Raw genomic sequence first — 27601 nt, 5'->3', positions numbered from 1 at the left:
TACAAAAGACCAACAGATACACGAAAAGGTGATCAACATTACTAATCACTAGGAGAATGCAAATCAAATGCAAATCAAACTACAACGAGATATCACCTCACCTCTGTTACCATGGCCAAAAATAAAAAGATAAGAGATAAGAAGTGTTTGCGAGGATGTGGATGAAGGGAAACACTTTTGCACTGTTGGTGGAAATATAAATTGATGTATCCTCTGTAGAAAACAGTATGTAAGTACCTTAGGAAATTAAAAATTGTACAACCATATAATCTAGTCATCCCACTTCTGGGTATGTAGGCAAAGGCAATGAAAACTGGATATCAAAGATTCTGCACTCCCATGCATTTTTTTTTGCCAATTATTTTTAATATTATTTCTTTAATTTGGAGGACAATTGCTTTACAAGTGCTTCCCAGGTGGCTCAGTGGTAAAGAATCCTCCTGCCAATGCAAGAGATGCAAGTTCAATCCCTGGGTTGGGAAGATCCCCTGGAGAAGGAAATGGCAACCCACTCCAGTGTTCTTGCCTGGAGAATCCCATGGACAGAGGAGTGATTGTAGTTAATGATACTGTATTAAACACTCAGAAATTGCTACCAGAGTAACTCTTAAATGTTTTTACCACAAAAAAGAAATGCTTATTATGTGCCATGGATGGGGGTGTTGGCTAAGGTTATGGTGACTGTCATTTTGCAGCACAGAAGTATATCAAATCAACACATGGTACAACACATTGTTCAATGTCAATTATACCTCTTTAAAGCTGGAAAAACAAATACATAAAAACAGATGAAATACTAGTCTGGAAATTTTTTATATACAATAACTATTTCTTAAAAATTAAAAAAGAAAAAGTTCTCTCCATGGTGTTGCAAATGGCTGGTTTAACTAAAGAAAGCTAAAGCTTTCATACAGGTATTGGTTCATAAGGAAAATCAAAGAAACATCTTTAATTATTACCAACAGACACTTAAATGAGAATATGTTCGAGTTCAGTCACTTGCTTATTCACTTCCACTTAACAGAACATATTAATTTCCAGCACCCATCATGTTACTGTTTTACTGAACCCGTTAAGCTTTGTTTTCTCACAACTCCTCATATTGTCAGTGCAACGGACTGTGGAAAGACTCCTAGAAAATCAGTCCCAAATACATGTTTAGGGTCCAAAAACTGATCATGCTGAAAAAGAAAATTCTAGTACTCAGGTCACAGCTGAATCCCTCATTACAAAGGATAAGAACATCAAAATGCTACACACTTGACAAGACTTTATTGATGTTATTCATTTGTTCTCAGTAAAAAGAAAGGAAAATGCAATACACTAACTTTTTCCTGCTCCGAAACCTCGGTCCACTGACAGTGTTGGGAATGGCACAGGCCGGAGGGTGAACTGTGGGTGGGGGTATCCACACGTGGGTGACGGAAGGATTCCTGGGTACTGGGCACTTTCTAGGGTTGGCACAGGGATGGCACTCACGACAGCTGCAAAACAAAGGTGTTGTCATTAATATTTTCAATCCCATGCATCCGCCTAACAAGCAAAAAGGAAATAGTTACATTTTCACATCTTCAAATCCGTGGATGTGCTTCATGGTTTCATGTAGGTTCCTGTACTTACCTCTCTTTCTAGAAAGTCCCTAGAAAAGATAACTCACTCTTCAAGAATCTCACTAGCAAGCATTATCCTGAGGTTTAAAACTTTTCATGGTTTCAAAGAAAGAAGTGATTCATAGGCTACCTTAAGGCTCCCTGGTTTTTATTTGGCTTAGTTTTGTTTTCATCTTATTCTTTCTTCTAGGTAAAAATGATGATGTTAGAAACAATAGATTGTTCAGAAATGGAATATATTATATAGAGCGGGCTAAAAAAGTGGGGATTTTCTATTAATTCTGTGAAGGAAAGTAATGCTTTGGAGATCTATAGTCTGGAGAGAGAATGTGAAAGTATACTCTAAATAATCACACTAAGGATTTATATTTAATAGAAAATACTTTCAAGCAGCTGAAATAGTATAACTTAGTGACACGTTAATTTAAATGCAACTGAATGCTTGGTATTTCTGGAAATACCAAAACATGTTTGAAGTTACATTGGTCTAAACCTTCAGATGGTATTTTACGCAATATTTTCTAGGTTTAGTGAGCATTGTTCGATTCCATTATTCAAATATCTGTTTAGTTGTATCACATTATGAATTAGGTATTTGATTTAGGTCATACCTGAATGATCTAGTGGTTTTCCCTACTTTCTTCAACTTAAGTCTGAATTTGGTAATAATGAGTTTATGATTGAGCCATAGTCAGCTCCTGGTCTTGTTTTTGCTGACTGTATAGAGCCTCTCCATCTTTGGCTGCAAAGAATATAATCAATCTATTTTGGTGTCATCACTTCATGGCAAATAGATGGGGAAACAGTGGAAACAGTGGCAGACTTTATTTTGGGGGGCTCTAAAATCACTGCAGATGGTGACTGCAGTCATGAAATTAAAAGATGCTTACTCCTTGGAAGAAAAGTTATGACCAACCTAAACAACATATTTAAAAGCAGAGACATTACTCTGCCAACAAAGGTTCGTCTAGTCAAGGCTATGGTTTTTCCAGTAGCCATGTATGGATGTGAGAGCTGGACTATAAAGAAAGCTGAGCTCTGAAGAACAGATGCTTTTGAACTGTGGTGTTGGAGAAGACTCTTGAGAGTTCCTTGGGCTGCAAGGAGATCCAACCAGTCCATCCTAAAGGAGATCAGTCCTGGGTGTGCATTGGAAGGACTGATGTTGAAGCTGAAACTCCAACACTTTGGCCACCTGATGTGAAGAGCTGACTCATTTGGAAAAGACCCTGATGCTGGGGAAGTTTGAGGGCAGGAGGAGAAGGGGACAACAGAGGATGAGATGGTTGGATGGCATCACCAACTCAATGGACACATGTCTAAGTAAACTCCGGGAGTTGGTGATGGACAGGGAGGCCTGGCATGCTGCAGTCCATGGGGTCGCAAAGAGCTGGACCGACTGAGAGACTGAACTGAACTGTATCATGTTATGAAATGCTTACTCTCACTATAAGTCAATCTTCATCTTACAAAATGTTTCACATGCTCTACCTCTTATTAACAAAAAATAAAAATTAAGCTAGCTGCTGGAATGATCAATTTCAATAGCATGTTCTTATCTATAAAATTAATAAATTATTTATATTATATAATGATTTTTAAATTTAGTTATACCCTAAGGCCAGTTGCTGAAGTTCAACATGCACAGCAGTGTACATTTACCAAAGTAAAATCTGTTTTTTTTTTTTTTTTAAATCACATTCCTTTTACAGAGTAATTTCATCATCAAGACACAAATTATATTGCATTATTGTTGGTTAGAAACAGGTTTTTAAAATATTTAGACTTTAAAATGCAGATTAATTACACAAAATACATAGCACTTTAAATTAAAAGGGTTCCTTCTGAACATCACATGTACCCCAACGTGTTCACTGCAGCACTATAAGCAATAGGCAGGACATGGAGGCAATCTAGATGCCCATTGACAGATGAATGGAGAAAGCAGATGGGGTGCACATATACAATGGAATATTACTTAGCCATAAGGAGAAATGAATTTAAATCAGTTGTAGTGAGGTGGATGAACCTAGAGCCTGTTATACAGAGTGAAGTAAACCAGAAACAGAAAAACAAATATCATATATTAACACATATGTACGGAATCTAGAAAAACGATCCTGATGAAGCTGTTTGCAGGCAAAGAATGGCGACACATACACAGAGAACAGTCGTGTGGACGGAGAGGGGAAGGCGAGGGTGAGGCGGATTGAGAAAACAGCACTGACATATATACATTTCGCCCGTGGCTCAGCAGTTAAGATTCCACCAGCAATGCAGGAGGCCCAGGTTCAACCCCTGGGTCAGGAAGATCCCCTGGTGAAGGGCATGGCAGCCCACTCCAGTACTCTTGCCTGGAGAATCCCATGGACAGAGAAACCCCCTGCCTGGCACTCTGATAACCTAGAGGGCAGGAGGCTCAAGAGGGAGGGGTTGTGTGTATATATATATAAAACTGCATTTGAGAATTTAATTTCATTATATTTATAACACTCCTTGAAGTACATATCAACACGTTTAATTGCAAAATGAAGCCAGGTCTTTTTTCAGATAGAAAGTTTTGACTGACCGTTTTGGTAATGAGGACTAACTCTTTTTTAAGGAGGTTAAGTAATGGGTGCTTTATCTGAATCAAATAAGAATGTCTATTAATGATTTAATGGGATAAAACATTTTTTCAAAAACTTATGTTAGTAAAGATATAAGTGGCATTTCAACGTTTTTAATCCTGTCTTAGTATATTGTACTACACGAAGTACCTCTAAGTGAATAAAACCTGTAGATGTATAAGTCTTGATAAAGCTTTTTACTGTTGTACCTCCTAGAAAATTAGAAAGCGGATAACTTGAATGATTAATCAATACTTGAATATAACTTTTACTTCCAGAAAAATTAGAGGACATTATCTAGTTGTTAACTGAAATACTATTTAACTTTCTGTGAGAGTTCACAGAGCTGACAATTGTATGTTATTCTGTGGGGAAGTGAATTGTAGGTATTAGTTAAAGGAAGAAAATGTGTGATACAAACTTTTCTCTGTAAAAGGGAAACTTCCTTATGTATTGATACTTTGTAATTGGATGATGGTGGGTATCAAATTGCTATGGTATTTTTATACTTTTGGCTTTATTTAAAAGAGTAGAATACCAGAAAAATTATGTATTTTGCAGATATTTAACCTATAATATTTAACTTTAAATATTGAATTAAAAATGTGTGTGGTGATACAAAGCTTTTCTAAATTATTATTGGGAGGACTTCAATGAAAAATTCAGACTAACTGATATATAACATCATAATTTTATAGAAGTAGATTGTGGCTATATATAGATGAACAGACTTTAGAAAAAGGAAAAGAAATAAAATGAGAAGGGAACTTTTGAAAAGAATCAGAAATTCAAACCGGATACCAGCCAAAATAATGATAAATTCCCTAAAGGAAAAGGTTATAATTTTGTAGTCTTTGTGTCTGTCATAGTACAGTGCTGGAGACACTTCATATTTTTCAAGTGAGTTAACAAGAAAGATTTTCTAGAAGATATATTTATAAATCTGTCATTTTAACCCACTGGAAATTTTTTATATGATTTCGTGTATGTATTGTTTCCTGGTGTGTATAGTCACTATGCTACTACAATGATAATAATAGTAATAGATTTGAATACATTTGCAAATAAAAGTCATATAATACCAAAGTCTGTATTCCTATAACTCAAAATTTCACTCTCTGAAGCAGATAATTGAATTCATACATCTTACCAATCAAAATGAGATTACTATTCAGTCATTAAGGTTGACTGCCAAATTGCAAAGCTTTTCCTGTGTTGACAATTTTTACTCATAAATAAATGTGACAATAATCGTCTCCCTTAAACACAGTAGGCATCCACTTGACAAATTGTGCACATTCTAATCAATATTGTTATCTGAATTTAACCAATATTTTAGAACGCAGTTAGAAAAAGAATGTCATAAATATCTTCCAGTGGGTACTGAATAAATTTGAATAGAGAAACATAAAATAATTTGGCAAGCCACAGATTCTGTATAAGTTAGAGAGCGGAGAAACCCAAGAGACTAAATTCATATTCCAGTTCCAAGTCTTTCATTACTTCAGAAAAGAAATTTTACTTCCTATGAGTTTTGCATGTTGAATACTGACCTGAGTACAAAAGGTTTGCAAATAATAAAAGTGCTTTAAAAAATGATAAATCTGTTGTATGTCTCTGCAACTCAGAAATTTGCATTGTTCTATTTCCCTCACATGAATAGCATAGTCAGTATTCCAAAGCTTTAGTTTTGAAGTATTCTGATCCATGATTCATTTCTAAAATAGAACAGACACCTACCCTTATAAAACAGTTGTTGCAAAACTAATCATTCTGAAATAAGTTGGACCTAACACCGTGTATTGAAGTGCATTTCTGTATTTTCCCCTACATGTCAGCTTTGAGAGCCCGAACACACACAAACACATGCACACCCTCACAGCACAATTCAAGGCATCCACTGCCCTGCTCTGTTTATGCAAAACAGCTCCAAGAGTGATATCATCAAACATTTTCAATAAATCTCTGCTCTGTGGCCAACTATGACAAGAAATCTGTTCTGACACAGCTTGCTGACAACTGGATTTATCTCTCATACTGACGCATAAAGATTTTTCAAGTAGAAATTCCCTCACCATCAAATTACTTAGTTCCCTGAACAGGGCACACTGATATTCAGAAACTTTAACAACATTTACAAAAACGTTAGCATTAGACATGACCTATAGGAAATCTAAAATACAGATTTTATTTCTAAAGTTACAATTTTAAGAAATAAAGTTCTCTATAGGTACTCCTCCCCATGATACTTGACAATTTGAGAGATTTGTTGAGGAGGACAGGTGAAGAAACAGAAGAGTAAAGATAATATTTTAAAGTGCAAAGAGCTTAAGTGAAGTGATTTCTCACTCTGCCTCTCTTTAGCATTTCTTTTTGGCAATGGCCTACGTATCATCTGGACTATTCGGAATTGCAGTTTCCATCACCCTTGATAAATACTCTAATCTCCTTCCCATTTTCAGGTGTCCTTTGACAAGCAATTGTCACTGGATGCCAGGCACAAGTATCCACAAATTCCTACTTTAGGAAAATAGTGAACATTCACAACGATGTGTTCTGCAGTTATTCTTTAAAAAGTGGTAAAGGGCCCAAACACGAGGTCAGACTGCCTGAGCTCATGATCTAGTTCTGCCACTCTATAGGGAATAAATGTCATAGCCAACATCTAAGATAGTGCCCATTGATTCTCTCCTCATGTATTCACATCCTTGTTGGGAGTTACCTGCCACAATTCGTCCAGATTGGTCTGGTGACCCAAGAGTGCAATGGAAGTGATGGTATGTCACTTCCAAAAATAAGGTAAATGAGATTCTTCCTTATTCTCTTTCCCCCTCTCACTCTCTCTGATGGTTCACTCTGGAGGAAGCCACGAGTCATGCCTTGAGAACCCTGAGCTTTTAACTGCCTGGCTAAATTATTCCTGGACTCCTGATGCTCAGAGCTGTTAAAAAAAATAAATGGCTGTTTTCTGTTGCTACATTTTGAGAGGGTATATAAGCTATTTCCTGGATTTTTCATAGGTAAGTGGAGATCATTGTGGTACCAACTTTAGGATGTGGTTCTGAGGATTAAAGGGATCCACCTAGAACTGCAGCAGGGTGGAAATGTTGGTTACTGACATTAATTTCTCCTGAGCCCCAGCAGATCTGCCCCAAGACTGAGCTGAATAACATTTAATAAAAAAATACTCTTTAAAACAACCTTCTTATCTATGACTTTGTGGTGATGGTATCACAGGTGAATGCATGTCTAAACTTACTAGACTATGTACATTAAATATGTACAGTTCATTATACAAATCATATCTAAATAAAACTGTTGAACGAAAATAAAATTTTAAAAAATATGACCACTTAAAATATGTCAAAAATTTCCAAAGATATTAAAAACTGTTTGAGTTCTGCACTCAAGTGACTAAAGCAGATAGTGAAGATGGGAAAGAAAACGTTGGCTCTCATAGTGAACGTTCAAGAAAGGCCCCCAACCAGTAACCATAGCAGCATCCAAGCTATCCTTAAAACAAAACTGTATGCTTTCTTCTGCCTCAGTCTTTTTATTTATTTATTTATTTATTTAGCCTCAGCCTTTTTAAATACCATCTAATTTAGCTTTTGAAACCTCTAGCTTCTTTAGAGGCTGATCTTACATTTTTTCCTTCAAATATCTAGAAGGAAACAAAAAACTGAAAAAAAAATTCAAGAGGTTTTTACTCAACAAACTCATACAGTGAATTATTAAAATTGTACAGCTGATGTGATCCTACAGGGTATCTGCTTCCATTTCTATCTTACCTAGATCTATTCTTCACCTCTCCTCTGGCATTTTATAGCAGAAGAAAAAACAATATGAGAATGGAAAAGGAATCTTTCCAAGGCCACATAATTAGGATCCATGGAATAATAAAACACTGAAACTGTAAGAAAATCTGCCATCGCTCTAGGAACTGCTCCCAGCCAACGAAGCTGCTGACCAAGGTTGCAGCTTACTTCCTAGGAGCGGTCTGCATCAAAGACCACAGAACCGTCCCGACCCCCCGGCTCATTTGGGACAACCTAGAAGGATAATGCCAGCACCAGAGCAATCTGTACTGTCAGTTGAGGCCTCCATCAAACTTTTGGGCTGGCCAAATAGTTTGTCTGGGTTTTTCCATACGCCAACCAACAAGGAGATCAAACCAGTTAATCCAAAAGGAAATCAACCCTAAATATTCACTGGAAGGACTGATGCTGAAGCTCCAAAACTTTGGCCACCTGATGTGAAGAATCAACTCATTGGAAAAGACCCTGATGCTGGGAAAGACTGAAGGCAGGAGGAGAAGAGGGTGACAGAGAATGAGATGGTTGGATGGCATCACCGATTTAAAGGACATGAATCTGAGCAAACTCCGGGAGACAGTGAAGGACAGGAAGCTTGGTGTGCTCTACTCCATGGGGGTTTCAAAGAGTTGGACATGGTTTACAAAGTGAATGATGATAACAATACCTGATTAGTTTACGATCTCCCTCTCAGCAATCCTGCACCCTTTACCCTCACAGGTGTTATTCCTAAAGGAGCTTGCTAATAAGTCTCCTGTTTTCCAATCTATTTTCAGAGTCTGATTCCTGGAAACCCAGCATATGACTTTCCTTCAGTTCAGTTCAGTTGCTCAGTCGTATCCAACTCTTTGCGACCCCATGGACTGCAGCACGCCAGGCCTCCCTGTCCATTGCCAAATCCTGGAGTTTGCTCAAATTCATGTCCATTGAGTCAGTGATGCCATCCAACCATCTCATCCTCTGTTGTCACCTTCTCTTCCCACCTTCAATCTTTCCCAGCATCAGGGTCTTTTCCAATGAGTCAGTTCTTTGCATCAGATGGCCAAAGTATTGGAGCTTCAGATTCAGCATCAGTCCTTTCAATGAATATTCAGGACTGATTTCCTTTAGGATGGACTGGTTGGATCCCCTTGCAGTCCAAGGGACTCTCAAGAGTCTTCTCCAAAAGACTGATTTATAGTAAGAAAATAATATAAAATTATTTTTGGCCATTGTAAAAATACTCACTTTTTGCCACGGTTTTATAAGAAAGAGCACTGAACTGGGGAAATCAGAATATCTGGATTCTTCTCCTCTCTATGCTATCAGCTACTATGCTTCTCAGGGGCATCAGCTTGCTTTGCTGTGAAGTGTGTTCTGGGGTAAGAAGTAACATATGCCACCTAATGTTTTCAACCAAGAAGTATAATCTTAGACAAATAAACAGATTTTGTACTTCAATGAAATTAAATGCCATTTCCTGTGAATTTTAAGAACTCAAAAACACTTCAGATAGTTTATATTTTATCTGGTAATTAACATTTTGTAGAACATGGTGAGAAATGTCAAGGAAGAGGGGGAAAATAATCTTACAAAAATAGAGATTATTAAGTGGAACAGCAAGCATCTTTATACTTGTGACTGGAAATCCAAACTATGCTATGATGTGGTTTATATAAGAGTTGATACACTAGTAAATCCAAATAATTGCAAGTGGGCCATCAGTAAATGCATCTACCATTCTGAATGAAATCATAACTCTGTCAAGATACAAATCTACAAGTTTTTCAGCCTAGCTATCTAAGACCCATCAATCATGTCAGTTGCAAAGAATCTATTTTATTTATCAGAAAGTCTAAGAATTAATTTTAAAATCAACTTGGATTATATGTTGAAGTAAATTTTCTCTTGTTAGAGTTTAACCAACTGAGTTTGGAGCCAACAAAGAATGTAATGTGACAAAGATTTCAAAAGGTTTATATTCTATTGACTCTTCATTTCTAATTGAAGTTTTATTTAAATATAATACACATATTTATAGTCCCTCGGACAGCAAGGAGCTCAAACCAGTCAATCTTAAAGGAAATCAATCGTTAATACTCACTGAAAGGACTGATGCTGAAGCTGCAACAGTTTGGCCAATAGCTGGCTCATTGGAAAGACCCTGATGCTGGGAAAGATTGAAGGCAGAAGGAAAAAGGGTGACAGAGGATGAGATGGTTGGATGACATCACCAATTCAATGGATATGAACTTGGGCAAACTCTGGGAGATAGCGAGGGACAGGGAGTCCTAGTGTGGCGCAGTCCCTGGGGTCAAAAAGAGTTGGACACAACTCTGCGACTGAACCATGGTAATACATATTAAAAACTAAATATCGTCAGTACTGCTCAGTGATTTTTCAGCGTGAAATGTCTTCTGACCATTATCCAGGCCATGAAGTGGAATGTTACCAGAAGCTGCCCCATGGTCTCTTCTGGTAACTAACCAAGCTCTCATTAAAAGTAACTACTCTTTTGAATTCTAACCCCGCAGGTTATCTTGCCTGTTTCAAATTTACATAAATTGAATCATACAGATGTATTACATTCCTGTTTTGCAACAGTACATCTGCAAGAGTCTCCATGTTGCTTGTATTATTTTAGCTTGTTCATTTTCATTGCTACATGGTAGTCCATTGTGTGAATATATTATATACATTACAAAGTCATGATAAGCAGTATTCCCCAAAATATTCTTATACATGTCTTTTGGTTAGCATATTAGGCATTTCTGCTAAGTATATACCCAGGAACAGAATAAATCTAGGTATGGAACTGTTGAGTCAGAGTGTCCTTGTGCATTTTATAAATGTATTTCACTTTTGAAAAATCACATATATGCATGCCTTATAGAATAGCTTTTAAATTAATAAAGCTAATAAATTTCTAACTACTAATTTACTAATTTTAATTTATTAAAGTAATAAATTACTTGCCATTTTAGGGCCTGCATTCATGTAAAACACTAGGAATAAGAGAAGACTTGCTTTCGTCATTGAGCAAGTCAGAGCTTGAGATAACAACGTGAGCGGGCAGAGTGAAGTCAATAGACTGAGTACAGGTTTTGGGTTCAGACTCTCAGAACTTTGGTTTCCATGTTTGTAAACTGGAGGTGCTAGAGTCAAACAAATTCTTTGGAAAATGAATACAAATGATATAAGGCATCTTTGTCCTTAGAAAAGAAGCACACCATAGAGACTCATAAGCTGCTCAGTTGTGTCCCGAAGGACGTTTGTTAAGCTGAGACTATTTTCCATCTGTGAAATCAGGATAATCTCAACACATGAGAGTACTCTGAGGAGTAAATGAAATAGGAATTAGCAAGGTATTTAGCTAGTGAATAATATTTAGAAGTTTTCAACACTCTGTTAGATTTCATCACATTTCTCTTTCTTTCTAAGCTCGTTAGTTCTTGTTGAATGAAAACAATTTTAACTGCCTTTAATATATCAAGTTTTTATTTGAAGATATTCTACTAGAACTGCTAAAAAAAGAGCCTTAAACCCTGAGGTGTTATGAACACAAGGCCTTCTTATAATACGTTTATTTTTTCATCTAGTCATTTATTTGACAGATACTTAGCAAGTACCAATTTTATGCTAGGTATTGAGTTAAACAATGTGTGAATATGAAGAAGAATTAGATACATTCCCTCCCTATCATGTAATACACAATCTGTTGGAGGAGGGAAGATTTGGACTTGAATACCTAAGTATATGAGGCAGTACTATGAGGAATTAATTCCATAAAAGTGTTAAAAAGAGAGACTATTCAAACATGAGAAAAGAAGCTCTCATTTCTGGGTGGAGTAATCAGAGAGGAAAGAATTCATGAGAGCATTAATGCCTCTCTGGTCTTTGAAAAATTCACAGAACTCTGTTAGTTAGAGATGGCACCAAGTCATTCCATAAGGAAAAAAAAAAACGTGTTCAGAAGGAAAATCAAATAAAGAACAATGCATATTTGTGAACTGGTGATCGGTCTGGCTTGGCAAGGGTGTCTAACATAGCAAAAGGAGACTAGAAATCTAGACTTACATCTGGTATGCACAGGGGTTTGTTGTTTTTTTCTTGGAAGACAGTGAGGAGCCATTGGGAAAATTTATGGAACAGAATGCCATATTTAAGTTGTTTTAGGGAGAAATTTGGCAAGCAGGATACAAAGACATTTAGAAGGCCCTATAGAGAGGAAGAAGGTTAATTATAAAGTTGTTTTGACAGTTCAGGGGTGAGGCCATAAAGAGAAGAATAAAAACATGACTCTTGGAAATGGGACTGTAGCCAGGGATTCAAAAGATACTGTGAAAGAAAAAAAAAGTCAACGGGATATGGGAACTTCTTAGATGAAGAAGTTGTATATGGGAGAGAAAGTCCCATGAAGATTCTGAAACACATTGATTTTTAAGAAGAAAGCTATAGAAGGTTGGCACAGACAGAGCTTAGTTATAAGAGGAAAGTGGCTGGAAGGAAAAAAAACATAGAGGCAGCTAAGTGTACAGCGTCCCTCTATGTGGTGAAAGGAATGAAAGAAAAAGAACAGTAGCTTCACTCCAGCTGGAAGCACAATGATTAAGAGCACAGAAGGCTGAAGCCAGTCCTGAGTCCAAATTTTGGCCCTGTCACGTACTTGCTGCATGATTGTAAGCTACGTACTTAAACTCTGCAAGCCCCAGTTATTTTATTAGTAAAACAGGCATAAGAACAGTATCTATCCCATGAGTTGAACAACTGGCATCCATTATAAATTCCATTACACTTACTATAGTAACATTGAGAGCTATGTTGGAATGTAGAGGAAACATCACATACATTAGGTAGAAAGAAACAACCATTAGTTCATTCATTTGGCTGAACAGTATCAACTGAGGGCCTACTAGGTGCCAATCTCCTTCTGGGGTCCTGAGGATATGACGTGATGAAAGCAAGAAAAATTCCTGCTCTCACAGAGCCTACACTACACAGAGAAAACACATACAAAGTAAACAATAAAGCGTGTAAGATAGTTATACACATTAATTAAGAAAAACAAAGCAGAATAAACAGGGAAGAGAGAGACCAAGGATGCTCCTAGGCAATGGTCAGAGAAGATGTATGTTCTTTCACAGTGGTGGCAGTTGAACACAGACCTGAATAAATGATGGAAAAGCCAACTAAATATCTATGGAAAGAAATTCCAGGCAAAGAGGACAGTTAAAAGTCCCTGAATTGGAATGCATGTTATTGCCAAAGAGAGCTACGTGGCTGAAAGAGATTATAGAGAGAAACAGCAAGAGACAGTGTGAGAGACATGCCAGAGGCTGGATCACACGGTACCTCCTGGGCATGATGATGAAATCGCTGGATTTTGTGCCACAGGTGATAGGAAGTCAAGAGGAATAACATGATCTAGTTCACGTTGAAAAGCTTCAGCGTAGATGACTTACTGTAAGGTCAAGCGCTCAAGAAAAGGGAAGAGTGGCAGGTTCACAGCTATAGTCTGCAATCTATAGGTTATATTTGCCATCCAGAGATGGTAGTAGCTTGGATAAGGGCAGAAAAGTGGAGGTGGGAAAGAGTGGTCAGATTCGGGACGGGTTTTGACCACTATCAGATTTGATGAAAGACTGAATTTGGGATGTGAGGAAATCAGAATAAAGAAGCATGAAACTAGAGTTGTTCTTTGTTTTTTTGTAAACAAGAATAGACAGTTAAATAGTAGTACCGTGTATTGGGAAAAATAATAGGAGGATCGAGTTTGGAGCTGGGGAGAGGGAATTATGGAAGAGCAAGATTTCCATGTTGAGCTCACATGACTTGCCTATTAGCCATTTGAAGAAGGTGAGTCAATATTGTATACGGAAATTGGCGTGGGTTTCAGTAAGGGATTAATCTAGGGATTAAATTTTGTGATTCATCAGCATGCAAATGGCATTAAAGCCATTGGGTATTAGACGACAACATCTAAGAAGCTGGGGTAGGTAGTAGACAGCAGTTTGCAGACTGAGCCCTAGGGTACTCTCTGTCTCTTAAGAGACTGGGGAGAAAGGAATAGTAAATAAAGGACTAAAAAGGAGCAGGCAGTGGGATGGGAAGAAAACTGGGGGCATTTAGAGTACAACTGTCAAGTGAAGAAAGCGTTCCAGGAAAAAATAGAAGCTATGTCAACTTTTGCTGAGCACTGGACAACTGACCATTTGGTAAGAAGATGTGGAGATCATTGAAATCTTGGCAACCATGGTTTTAGCAGAGGGGCTGTGGAGATGCTATTAAAACTAATAAAGAAGATTAAAACGCAGAAAGTAATTACAGACAACTTTTAAGAGAGTTTCTCTGGAAAGGGGAGGAATGGGCTAGGGGTTTCAGGGAAGATGCTTTAACAAGGGGGTTATGAGATAATGCTCATATGCATATTGGAGTTATCAGTAGTAAGGAAAACTGATGATGCAAGAGAGGAAAGGAATAATTACAGAAGAGTCCCTAAGTGGGAATGAATGGTTGTCCTCAAGGGAAAGAGCTGGTCTTACACAGAAACAAAAACAGATCACTAGATTTGAAGGGTAGATAAGGATATCATTTCTAAATGCGTCTCTTGGTGATAAAAGAAGCAGGCTTATTAGCAGGGGCTGGGGAAAGGAGAGAGGTATTGAGTCAGAAAGGAAAGAATAGATATAAGATATTCATCTTATAAAGTGAAACAATGAATGATGTCTCAGTGAATGACAATGAATGATTTCTCTCAAAGTGAGAGAAATGACTGGCATTTCCAAATAAATGACAGTTCACCTTGAATTTGTTGTCATAAATATCCAGTGAATAGGCTAAGTGAAAGTCACTCAGTCATGTCCGATTCTTTGCGACCTCAAGGACTATACAGTTCATGGAGTTCTCCAGTCCAGAATACGAGGGTGGGTAGCAGTTTCCTTCTCCAGGGGATCTCCCCAACCCAGGGATTGGACCCAGGTCTCCTGCATTGCGGGCGGATTTTCTACCAGCTGAGCCACCAGGGAAGCCCAAATAGGCTACATATCTTTCTTCAAACAAAGTCAGCTGTCAGGGTTCATGGTCAATGTTGGTGAGGAGCTAATTTAACCAGGGTTGAGTTTTTTGGGTGGTAACTATGATAGGGAAGAAGGGAGATGAGGCTATTTACAAGGGGTGGGAGGTAGTAATTGATGCTGGATTGGAAGTTGAGTTTAAATGGAAGTAAAGACATGAGGATGACCAGGGATAGTGGGAAGGTTGCAGAGTAAATGGATTGGAGGTCCTAGTCGGATTAAAAGTCTGTTAGCAAGGGGCCAATAAACAAGAAAAATAATACTGTGCTAGAAAAGGAGAAAACAGAAACGGATGTTCTGCAGCAGGTACAATTGGTTTACTGTGTGACATGGAATTGATGAATTGAGGTGGGAAAGAGCTAATATTGTAGGGAACATCAGGAACTAACATCAGATGGATTATGTGCATGGATACTGTAATTACCAAGATTGATCATAGAGGTAATTGGAAAGGAAGTGATTCGCAGATACTAATATCTTCAGTGAAAGTGGGAGTATGACAGAAAACTTCAACATGAAGGGGGTAGAAGTGATTATTTCAATATTTGTTTCAAGAGAGCTAAATTATTTAAGTCTGAAAATTAGACTTATTAAAAGAGTTTTTTAAAACCTATGAAGGTGGTTGTTAGAATAAGATCAATAATGACAAAACTTCCATTCTTTTTAGATTGATTCATTTTCTATAATTTCTTAAATATGTATCAGCTGAGTGCCCATAGACAAATCACGTGTCGTGTAAGGCGAGCACAACAAACAACAGAGTGAAAAGTCTAACTTCCAAATAAAAATGATGTGATTTTAATTGTTCTTCATTATGTCCATTTGCCCAGAAAGTTCAGAGAAAACTCTAATCGAATTTTGATAGGTGATAGAGAAAAGAAACACAAAGAAAGCTGTATGGCTGAAACTAATATAATATGGCAAATCAAGGAGGAAAACGCCCACCCACTGGAGTATTCTTGCCTGAAGAGTCTCACAGACAGAGGAGCCTGGTGGGCTACAGGCAAAAGGGTTCGAAGAGTTGGGCGCGACAGAGCGGCTAAGCTCACATGCCTCATATTAACGTGGTATTGTCCCTTCTCCACTGTGGCACCAGCTGTTACTCACCAGGATTGTTGGACTGGGCGTCCATAGGGATCATGAGCTTGGCCCGGGTCGCTCGGCGTGCAGCCAGGGACCTCTCCAGGGTGGACATGGAGCTCCCTGCTTCTTCTGTGTCTTGACCTAAGAGGAAAGCAATACACTTGAGTATTAATGATGCAATGCTTCATTTCTAGCCAGGAACCCCAATGCCTTTTTCATTCCATTGATGCTTTAAATGATAATATCTACTTTTTTGTTTATCAATATGCTCTCATTGTAGAAATGTTAATAAAATTTACCAGAACCTCATTACCCCAAAAGAACCATTATTATTTATTTTTAATTTCCACACATGCATATATATATATGTGAAAGCAAGATAATATATACTAATATATTTATTTTTCAAAAATGGCATTATACCATACATACTGCTTTGCAGTCTTCTTTAAAAAGTAACATAAAAACATTTCTCTGTCAATAAATAAGTCAGCTGCTGCTGCTAAGTCGCTTCAGTCGTCTCCGACTCTGTGCGACCCCATAGACGGCAGCCCACTAGGCTCCTCCATCCATGGGGTTTTCCAGGCAAGAATACTGAAGTGGGGTGCCATTGCCTTCTCCAAAATAAGTCAGCAGTGTAATTTTTAACAGCTCCATAATATGCAACTGTATGAATTAAGTACAATCTTTGCAATTTATACTTAAGCCCCAAAGACATTAAATCTTACTATGAAAACACAGGAAATAAACTACATTCTGCAAAAAGATGGTTATGTCTCTATATACAAATTTATTATAGTTCCATAAAATGTCATACTAAAGAGTCATAAAACTAATAAGAATGAAATATGCAGATTTGAAAATTGAACAAAAATATATGTTGAAAAGTAATACTGAAATTCTGAATACTATATATCAGTTAAAAGTATATGATTCATTGACATGAAGTTTCGTCTGTTTTTTTCTTAAATGAAGTATAGTTGATTTACAATGTTAGTTTTAGGCATACAGCATAGTGGTTCAGTAATTTTATAGATAATACTCCATTAAGTTATTCAAAATAATGCTTATAGTACCCTGTGCTATACAATATATCCTTGTCACTTATCTATTTTATATATAGTAGTTTCTGTGTCTTAACCTCATACCCTATTTTGCCCCTCTTCCCTTATCTCTTTCCACTGAAAACCACTAGTTTGTTTTCTATACCTGTGAATTTATTTCTGTTTTTCTATATACATTTATTTTACTTTTTTAGATTTCACTAATTAGTGGTATCATACACTATTTGTCTTTGATCCATTTCACTAAGCATAATACTCTCTAGGTCCATCCACATTGCTACATGGGCAGAATTTAATTCTTTCAATGGCTGAGGAATATTGCACTGTATATGAATACCACAGCTTCTTTACCCATTTGTCTATGGACAGACACGTGGTTTGCTTCCATACCCTGGCTACGGTAAACAGTGCTGCTATGAACACTGTGTGTGTTTGCCCAGTCTGTGTCTGACTCTCTGTGACCCCGTGGATGGCAGCCCACTAGGCGTCTCTGTCCGTGGGATTTTCCAGACAAGACTACTGGAGTGGGCTGCCATTCCAGGCGATCTTCCTGAAACAGGGATCAAACCTGCTACGAACATTGGGTGCATGTATCTTTACAAATTAGTGTTTTTGTTTTTTCGAGATAAATACCCAAGCACAGAATTGCTGGATCACATGGTAGTTCTATTTTTAGTTTTTTTCAGGAACCTCCATATTGTTTTCCACAGTAGATGAATCAACTTACACACCTACCCACAGTGTACAAGTGTTCTCTCTTCTCCACCTTCTTGACTACATTTGTTTTTTGTAAATTTTTTGATGACGGCCATCCTGACAAATGTAAGGTGATGTCTAATTGTGATTTTGATTTGCCTATTAATTAGAATTGTTGAGCATCTTTCATGTGCCTATTGGCCATTTGTATACCTTCTTTGGAAAAATGTCTATTCAGGTCTTCTGACCATTTTTTAATTGGGTTGATTTTTTTTTAATATATTGAGTTGTATGAGTTGTTTATATATTTTGGATATTAACCCCTTGTTGGTAATATCATTTGCAAATATATTCTGTCATTTAGTAGGTTGCCATTTCATTTTGTCAATGGTTTCCTTTGCTGTGCAAAAGTTTTTAAGTGTAATTAGGTCCCGTTTGTTTATTTTTGCTTTTATTTCTTTTGCTTTAGGAGTGTGTGTGTGTGTGTGTGTTAAGTCACGTCAGTTGTGTCTGACTCTTTGTGACACTATGGACTGTCATCTGCCAGTTTGCTCTGTCCGTGGCATTTTCCAGGCAATAACACTGGAGTGGGTTGCCATGCCTCTTCCAGGGGATCTTCCTGACCCAGAGACTGAACCCACATCTCTTACGTCCCCTGCATTCCCAGGCTCCTGAGAGCCAGCTGGAAAGACCTACCTTAGAGGACAGGTCCAAAAAATTATTGCTGTGATCTGTGTCACATAGATCACATGTGTGCCTATGTTCTCTTCCAGGAGTTATATACTTTCAGATCTTATTAGGTCTTTACCACTGTGTTTTTGTATACAGTGTGAGGAAATGCTGTAATGTCATTGCTTTACATGGAACTGTAAAGTTATTCCAGGGCCACTGATTGAAGAGACTGTCTCTTCTCCTTGTATATTCTTGCTCCCTTCGTCCTAGTATAATTGACCAGAGGTGTGGGTTTATTTCTGGGTTCTTTATTCTGGTCCACTCATCTATTTGTCTGTTTTGGGGCCAGTACCATGCTGTATTGACTGCTGTAGTTTTGTAGTATAGTCTTACGTCAGAGAGTCTGATACCTTCAACGCTGTTCTATTTTTCAAGATTGTTTTAACAAGTGCAAGGTCTTTTGTGGTTCCATATACATTTTAGGAATATTTGTTCTATTCTATGAAAAATGTCATGGATATTTTGACAGGGATTGCATTAAATCTACAGATTGCTTTGGGTGATTTGGACATTCTGATGATATTAATTCTTTCAATCATAGTTTTGTACTTTTAACCAGAACATCATCAAGAACACTTCATGCATTGTCAAGTTTAACAAACAGGATCTCAAGTACTGCTTTCCCTGTCACTACAGAGTTGTCATGAAGGTCCTCAAATTAAAGACAAATGGGCACAAGTATCTTCTCACTCGGAATAAAACGGCTAACATTTGGAGTTAAACATTTCCCAAGACTTGGTAAGAGACATCAAAATCTGTCTCGCTGACCTGAAATGTCATCTGAGCATATATATATAATGAGAAGGAAAATCAAGAAGGAGGTATCCTAGAAATCATTAGCAAAACCTTCTAAGGCTTGAGAGACAATTTTATTCCCTCCAGTGAGAGAGAGAGGTGCTCTTCCTCTCCTGATAGCTAGGATAAAATGAAGCTATAATAAAAGACATCTACAGACTCTTGAGGTTACTGCAAAAGAGATCTGCCTTTCATTTATTCCCTAAGTAGAAGCTTATTGAGGCAGCAGGCTTGCTGGTCTACCCTGTGTCTATTTAAACAGACAAGAGAACAAAGCACATCTGAGAGATGAGCCAGTGTAGATTATGAGCACTCCTCATTTGGCCTGTCAAAGACAGAGGAGCTTCCTGTGGGTCACATGGGCAGCTGGAAAGTTGATCAGGCTTGAGAGCAGCTGATCCTCCAGAAGACCAGTGAGGTGGACAGGTACATCTGTTTCTGGTGGGAGAGGGTTAAGTCCTGATGAGGTATATCTCAGATCATGGAACTGGCCAGAGGAAGCATCCCACAGGCTCCTGTAAATAACTCATATTGTGTTTTATAAGAGGCTGAGAATCTGGGTGTGATCTGAGATCAGCCCATGCGTCCAGAAAATCAGTGAAGAGTTTCAAATTGTGCTCTCTTCCCTCCCACCTTGCCTTTCTCCTTTCATCTTTTATCTCTAATCGCTGTACCCCCATAAAAACCAGAAAGAGCAGGTAGGTAAGAAGAATGGCTAAAGGTGTTTCTGAAATGGAGTAAGCTCCCTGCTTCTGTCCCACCCCCACTGCTCTATTTATTCCAAGATGCTGGAGGATTCAGGAAACAAATTGTGACCTTCCCAGTCCTCAGAGCCAAAAGTCTGACTGGCCATAGGAGAAAAAGAATCTTTAATTTAAATTTCAAATTTTAATTTCTAATGGAACTGGACTGTGGTTCAATGATAGAAAGTGACAGAAAAGCTAGGGACTCTGCTTGAGATATCACTTAAGGTCTAGAAAAGGAATACTTATGATTAAAAAAAATCAGCAGTTAGAATCTTTGTTTAAACGACACTGTGAGAAAGCCTAGTCAACCAGCTACATTTTCAATCAGTCACAACATTTTAATTTGGTTTAAAACAGCAATTCAGACAGTATGATACTGGCACAAAGGTAGAAACATAGATCAATGGGATAAGATAGAGTGCCCAGAGATGAACCCACACAGCTATGGCCAGCTAATCTATGACAAAGGGGACCAGGATATACAATAGAACAAAGACAGCCTCTTTGATAAGTGGTGCTGGGAAAACTGGACAGCAACATGTGAAGGAATTAAATTAGAACACTCCCTAACACCAAACACAAAAATTAATGCAAAATGGATTAAAGACCTAAAACTTAAAGGCTTTTGTGCAGCAAAGGAAACCATAAGTGAGATGAAAAGACAGCCCTCAGAACGGAAGAAAATATTTGCAAATATAGAAACTGACAAAGGATTAATCTCCAAAATATAGAAATAGCTCATGCAGCTCCAAAAAACAAACCACCCAATCAAAAAAATGGGCGGGAGACCTTTTTAGACCTAAACAGACATTTCTCCAAAGAAGACATACAGATGGCCAACAAACACATGAAAAGATGCTCAACATCACTAATCCTTAGAGAAATGAAAAACCAAAACTACAAGGGTGGGCGGCAGGGATATCACCTCACACTGGCCAAAATGACCATCCCAAAATCTACACACAATAAATGCTGGAGAGGGTGTGAAGAAAGGGGAACCCTCTTGTACTGTTGGTAGGAGTGCAGATTGATACAGCTACTAAGAAGAACGTATGGAGGTTCCTTCTATGCATATATGTTCAGTCACCAAGTTGTGTCTGACTCTTTGTGACCCCATGGACTATAGCCCACCAGGCTCCTCTGTCCATGGGATTTCCCAGGCAAGAACACTGGAGTGGGTTGCCATTTCCTTCTCCAGGGGATCTTCCCGACCCAGGGACTGAACATTACGATCAATAGCCAGGACATGGAAACAGTGTAAATGTTCAGGATAAAGCAGATATAGTACATATATAAAATGGAGTATTACTCAGCCATGAAAAGGAACAAAATTGGGTCATTTGTAGAGATGTGGATGGACCTAAAGAATGTCAGATAGAGAGAGGTTAAGTCAGAAAGAGAAAAACAATGTGGTATATTAACACGTGTATGTGGAATTTGAAAAAATTGGTATAGATGATGTTATTTACAAAGTAGAAACACAGACATGGACAAAGAGAACAAGCATATGGCTACCAAGGAGAAATAAATATATATACATACACACACACATATATATATATGTGTATATATATATGAACCTCCATACTGTTCTTCTTAGTAGCTGTATCAATCTGCATATATATATATGTGTATATATACACACATATAATATATATATATATACACACACACACTATTGATATGATGTATAAAAAAGACAACTAATGAGAACCTACTGTATAGCACAGGGAACTCTATTCAATGCTCAATGTGACCTAATGGGAAGCAAGTCCAAAAGGAAGGAGATATATGTATATAGATAGCTAATTCACTTGGCTGTACAACAGAAAACAACATTGTAAAGCAACTTTACTCCAATAAAATTTGTTTTTAAAAAAAAAAAGCTAAATTGTCTGGAGAAAAATAATCCAGATAAATGAATAAATCATTGAGCACTTTTTTATTGAATCTAATTATTTCCATAGACAACTGATTCATAAGGATTACTCATACACTTGTGTTTTCCAAAGTCTATTTGGATTATTAATATATTTGGCAGTGGTATAATACACTTCTAATTTCCTACTCAAAAAAACCAAACCAAAATAAAACCAGCTACTGATTCTGAAAATACCCAGTGAATTGACCAAGCAATTTCTTGATGAGAGTATTGGGTTGATTATGCAACTTCCCATAAGCATTTTGAAAGTTTAAGGGCCCATGGAAAGTGAAATATCCTAACAACCATTTTCTGTTTATTTCTCAGTTATTCCTGGACATGGATTGTTCTACACCAAATCATTAAACAGCAGGCTTTTTTTTCCCCTTTAGATCACTTTGTATATCAAAAGAGCCTTCACAGAGACTCCATTTGACTAGGCTAGTGAGTTTAAGCAAGCTCAGGGAGTTGATGATGGACAGGGAAGCCTGGCGTACTGTAGTCCATGAGGTTGCAGAGAGTCAGACAGGACTGAGTGAGTGAACTGAACTGAGTGACCATATAACATGATTGTGTGGGGATGACAGTTGATCTCCACGGTAATCAAGGCAAAGTAACAGAATAGTTGATTTTTCCATACTTCAAGTGTCCCTGAAGTGACTTTTTTTTAAAGCAAGGGATTGACAGAAAATTTAAAATCAACTTTTCAAAGACAGAAGCATCACAATTATACAAGGCAGTTGACAAGATGATAGAATAGAAAGTAAACCCAGTTAATCAACCAAATTTACATCAGATTACTTTAACTATTGGTAACTGACCTGAAAATGACTGGCAAGTATATATATCCACAAAAGTGGGAGACAATTTGGGATGGTATTACTTAGTAGTCTGATGCACTTCAGATTAACGTGGAAAAATTCCTTGAGCTAAGAGGTATTTATCAATAACCTGCTAATTTTACTTATATTTTGTTTCACTGTTGTGGCTTTTTTATTATACCATCCTCTAGGGTATGTACAATTTGCAGAATATATTTCTGCAAAGATGACCATTTAACATGTGTCCAATTGTGGTGATAATTATTCCTGTGTGCACCTAGTTGCTTCTTTTGTCCGACTTCTTTTGCGACCCCATCGACTGTAGCCTTCCAGCCTCCTCTGTCTATGCGATTCTCTGGGCAAAAATACTGGAGTGGGTTGCCATGGCCTTCTCCAGGGTATCTTCCCGACTCAGGGATCAAACCCAGGTCTCCCGCATTGCAGGCGGATTCTTTACCATCTGAGCCACCAGGGAAGCCCCGTTATTCATTTATTATGTTTTAAATATAATGCGTGTGTGCCAGCTAAGTTGCTTCAGTCATGTCCGACTCTCTGCGACCCCATGGACTGTAGCCCTCCAGGCTCCTCCATCCATGGGATTCTCCAGGCGAGGAGACTGGAGTGGGTTGCCATGCCGTCCTGCAGGGGATCTTCTGACTTAGGGAGTGAACCCAGGTGGGTCCTACACTTGCAGGCAGATTCTTTACTGCTGAGCCACTGGGGAAGCCCTTCAAACATAATGTGTGGGTATAAAAAATCGTGTTACATGTAACATACATATGTAAGTTACGAAGAATCAATCCATAAAAGGCCACGATCTCACCACACTCGCAGAGTGGCACCAAGGCTCCCCTGCGGGGTTCCGCGGGATGCTCTTCCCGACCTGGGAGGACAGTTACCTGAATGGGAGGTGCTCTTGCTAGCCAGCTGCGTCTCCGACTGACTGTGGCTGACGGGCGTGAGGTCCTGGCAGCTCTGGATGGGGGAGTCCCGCGCCGTCGGGTCCGCGCCTGGCGGCTTCTCCATATTTTTCATCTCCATCTCTTCGTGATGGATCCACAGGTCCGGGGGCCGGAGGTCCTTCTGGCTGCCCTTCCTTTTGCCAACGCTGTGGGTGGCCCGTTTCCTAGGGAACAAAACCCGGAGGCAGATGTGAGTACCTTTATTCGATGCCTTTCCCTCTCTCTCTCTTTTTTTCTCAGTCAATTCAAGTGAGAAGCGAGAGAGGAAACAAAAGCGCTCCCGGGAGGAAGCCTGTGCAATCCAGGCGCTGGCAGCCTCGGCCCGGCTGCCTTTCCCCTCCTTCCCTGGAGCTTCGCCGCGGTCCGGCCTCCCCCGGGGCCCGGCGGCCTGCCAGGGAGCGCCGCACGCCGGCGGCCCCGCTGCGGGCTTCCGCGCCAGGTGACGGCGGGTTAGATGGAGCCATATGCCGTTCTAGGGAGCCAGGCATAAGGTACCCGACGGCAACATCTGTCTAGCAGATAAATGACAGAATTGCTTCCAAAGGGCAAACGGAAATGAAAAGGCCAGGATTTGTGCCAACAGCCAAGACTGGGGCTTAGAAGAAAGTCTGTACCTCAGCTGTCCAATTTCCTGGGCAACTGGGGAGGTGGCCCTTTGAAGACAAAAAGGCTGCAGAAACACATTCTCGGGAGAATAAAATGCTTTCTTCTTGTGCTCACTAAGTGTCTGGATTTGAACACAATAAGACCCATCTTTTTTTAAAAGACCCATCCTTTGACAAAAGAAGAAGCCATTCGGAAGTGTGCTGTAAACATCTATTTTCCTCAGTAAGCATTTAGCAATCCTTAATTTGTTTTTCAGCAGCAGTCTCCTCTTGGGGCCAGTGAGATTGCAATGCTCTGTGCAGACGGAGTCAAGAGCCCGATGCTTAGGTTAACCAATCTCTAGAGCAGGGGGTCAGTAAACTATGACCTGAAGGCCACATCCTCCTCTGCTTAATTTTGTGTGGTTTTTCTTGTAGTTTTTTTCTCTTTTTTTAAAAAGATTTTACTTTTGTTTTAATTGGCATCTTGCTCAAAAGTACAGAACAGTGAATGCTTCGGTGGCTCCATGATAGTTACAAACAAAATCCTTAGGTAAACAGTTACAGTATCCCACATCAGTTATTTCACATTAAGTGCAAGTTGTTTAAAAAAAAAAAAAACAAAAAATACAGTGCTGTGCTTAAAGGGAGCACAAACAAATTTAGCATTTTAATTTAATAACAAAGTTAAACCTAGCACCTTTAAAATATAATCAATACTGGAAGTACCAAAGTATCATTTCTGTGGAAGAAAACTCCAGTGCACCAATAGTGCAAAGAAAAAGCATTTTCAAAGCTGGAGTTAAGTTTGTATAAACACACACCCACCACCACTCTGCATTCTGTGCGGAATACACACTTCTGTTGTGCTCGCCCCACCCAGGGCTGAAAAGAGCTCCTGAGGCGTCTCTTTTTCCAAATCTTAGAAAATGCCCTGGCTTCCAGGCTATGGACTGGGAAGACTTTGGTGTAGGACAAGGAGGTCAATGTCTTCAAGCTGGACGGGTTCTTTTTTCAGACGGGCCAACTGCCAACACTTCGAGCCCCCTTCGCCCCCCTTCGCCCCCCAGCCCAAGGGTGCCCCTGGCCGGAGGCCTACCTGTGTGACCCCAACTTCAGAGAGGGCGTCTGAGCGCAGAGCTCCAAGCAGCGAGAGGAGCAGCAGCCTGCGTTACCCACAGCTGATGCTGCTTTGCAAATGGAGCATTTTGGCCAACTCGGGATAACTACAAACACCTGTGATTCTTAACCCTCTGTGACCAGTTGGTTCTAAATTAGGGAATGAGGCTGTTAGGTCTTTCCCTTCTTAATATTTTCAAACATTAATGATTAGTCCTTTCCAGTGTGGTTTTTACATCACTCACAAAGTGATATTTTCTTTCTCTTAAGCACTCCATCTTCACATTGAACCCTGGAGCTTCGGGTCTTACTTTAAACAAGTATGTGCTAAGTCGCTTCAGTCATGTCCGACTCTTTGTGACCCGATGTACTAACCCACTAGGCTCCATGGGATTCTCCAGGCAAGAATATTGGAGTGGGTTGCCATGATCTCCTGCAGAGGATCTTCCTGACCCAGGGATTGAACCCACGTCTCTTATGTCTCCTGCATTGGCAGGCCGGTTCTTCACCACTAGTGTAACCTGGAAAGTCCTTACCAGGGAAGTATAAAAAGAAACAACGAGAAGCAGAATAATGGCCCAACGCTTGCATTCCAGCATCAGGATGAGATAACAGCTAGATGCTTTTTGTTGTTGTTGTTGTTTCCCTAAATCATTCAGAATTTACCAACTATCCAGACCAAAGATTATTTCCAAGCAGGAAAGCTCTGATTTCAACTTCTCCACTGACCCCTGTGCAGCTCAACTTACTCTGTTTCCAAATGTTCATGGAAGGATTTCTTTGCTCAGCTATCCCTGGCGCCAGATGGACTTGTAGACACAAAATGCCGTGAGGATCACAGTCACCAGCAGAAGGTTGAAAATGGCTCCGATCAACACCAGGTTCTGCCCACACAGCACCTCATTCACGCGGCTCTACTCAGCGGGCTCCCCAGGGCTGGGGCTCAGGGCCTCCAGCAACCCCAGCCGGAGGAGACACAGCCACCACCATACTGAACTCAGCGTCATCTCAGGCCAGCAGCAGAAGCCTGCACTGCCTCTTTTGGTAAATAAAGTTTTATTGGAAACCTGCCAAGCTCATTCATTCACATTGCATTGTTGAAGAGTTACAACAAATACCATATCGCCCACAAAGGCTAAAATATTTACTACTGGGCCCTTTCTAGAAATGGTTTTCAACCTCTGCGCTATAGTTTCATAAATTTTTAAATCTCTGCTTGTAGCTTCTGTTTCTCTTAAAATAATAACATCGCTTCATAAGGCAGAATTCAGACAGTTAAAAGCTAACCTTTGGCAGAAGCCCAGAGAAGTACCTCTTTCTCAGTTTTCTCACGTGAAATGAATGCCTTACGAGGATAACTGCTTTCCTGTTAGCTAAATGGTTCAAACAAACTACTCTGAGTGGAGGCTTTGTAACCTATTCAATGCCACTGAGAACGACTTTGGTTCCCCAATTGCTGGATAAGATGCTTTGTACATATTAGGCCATTAGTACATGTTTGATAGTGTGATTTGTTCATATTTCTTAATGTTTTTTGTCTTTCCTCAACTAGGCTGACGAGGCTATAAAGAAAGAAATCCAGACTTCATATGTATTTAGTGAGAAAAAATATGTAGGGTTCTCTGCTCTAATATTTTCCCAATAAGTATCTAAAATTTGCTGATTTCCTGGCAGCAGCCTCACACTGACTCTAGACAATGGTCTATAATAGCCCCTAGATCATTTTCTTGCTTTTAAGATCATAACTCTCTTGCTAACCATTTATTCCCTGAATTCATTTCCGTACACTTCACCAGCCCACAGGAAACGAGTCTACAGTTCACACATAACTCTTTGTGTAATCCATCTCTGGTCATTTAGAAGAACTTCATGTCATTTTCAAACTGGGAGATTTCCCTCCAGCATCTTTTTAACATATCACAATGCTAAATAGGTTAAACCCTGGTGTCCATATGACTTCATACAGAGGCACACCAGTTCCCAAATCTAGGA

General features: G+C 39.0%; 1 protein-coding gene across 1 annotated transcript in view; it reads right to left on the bottom strand.

Moving 5' to 3' along the window:
• Positions 1–27601, bottom strand: part of DCC (DCC netrin 1 receptor) — an 828232-nt gene that overhangs the window by 61295 nt on the left and 739336 nt on the right. Inside the window, exons 26-28 of the mRNA XM_065934991.1 lie at positions 23844–24070; positions 16194–16310; positions 1329–1484 (exon numbers count right to left, since the gene is read on the bottom strand). Coding sequence (XP_065791063.1) covers positions 1329–1484; positions 16194–16310; positions 23844–24070 — 500 coding nt within the window. The remainder of the gene's footprint in view (positions 1–1328; positions 1485–16193; positions 16311–23843; positions 24071–27601) is intronic.

The sequence above is a fragment of the Muntiacus reevesi genome, chromosome 4 (assembly GCF_963930625.1).
Source record: "Muntiacus reevesi chromosome 4, mMunRee1.1, whole genome shotgun sequence".
In the NCBI taxonomy this organism is placed as follows: domain Eukaryota; kingdom Metazoa; phylum Chordata; class Mammalia; order Artiodactyla; family Cervidae; genus Muntiacus; species Muntiacus reevesi.
Note: the sequence above shows the minus strand (reverse complement) of the source record. Positions and strands in the feature narration are given on the sequence as shown.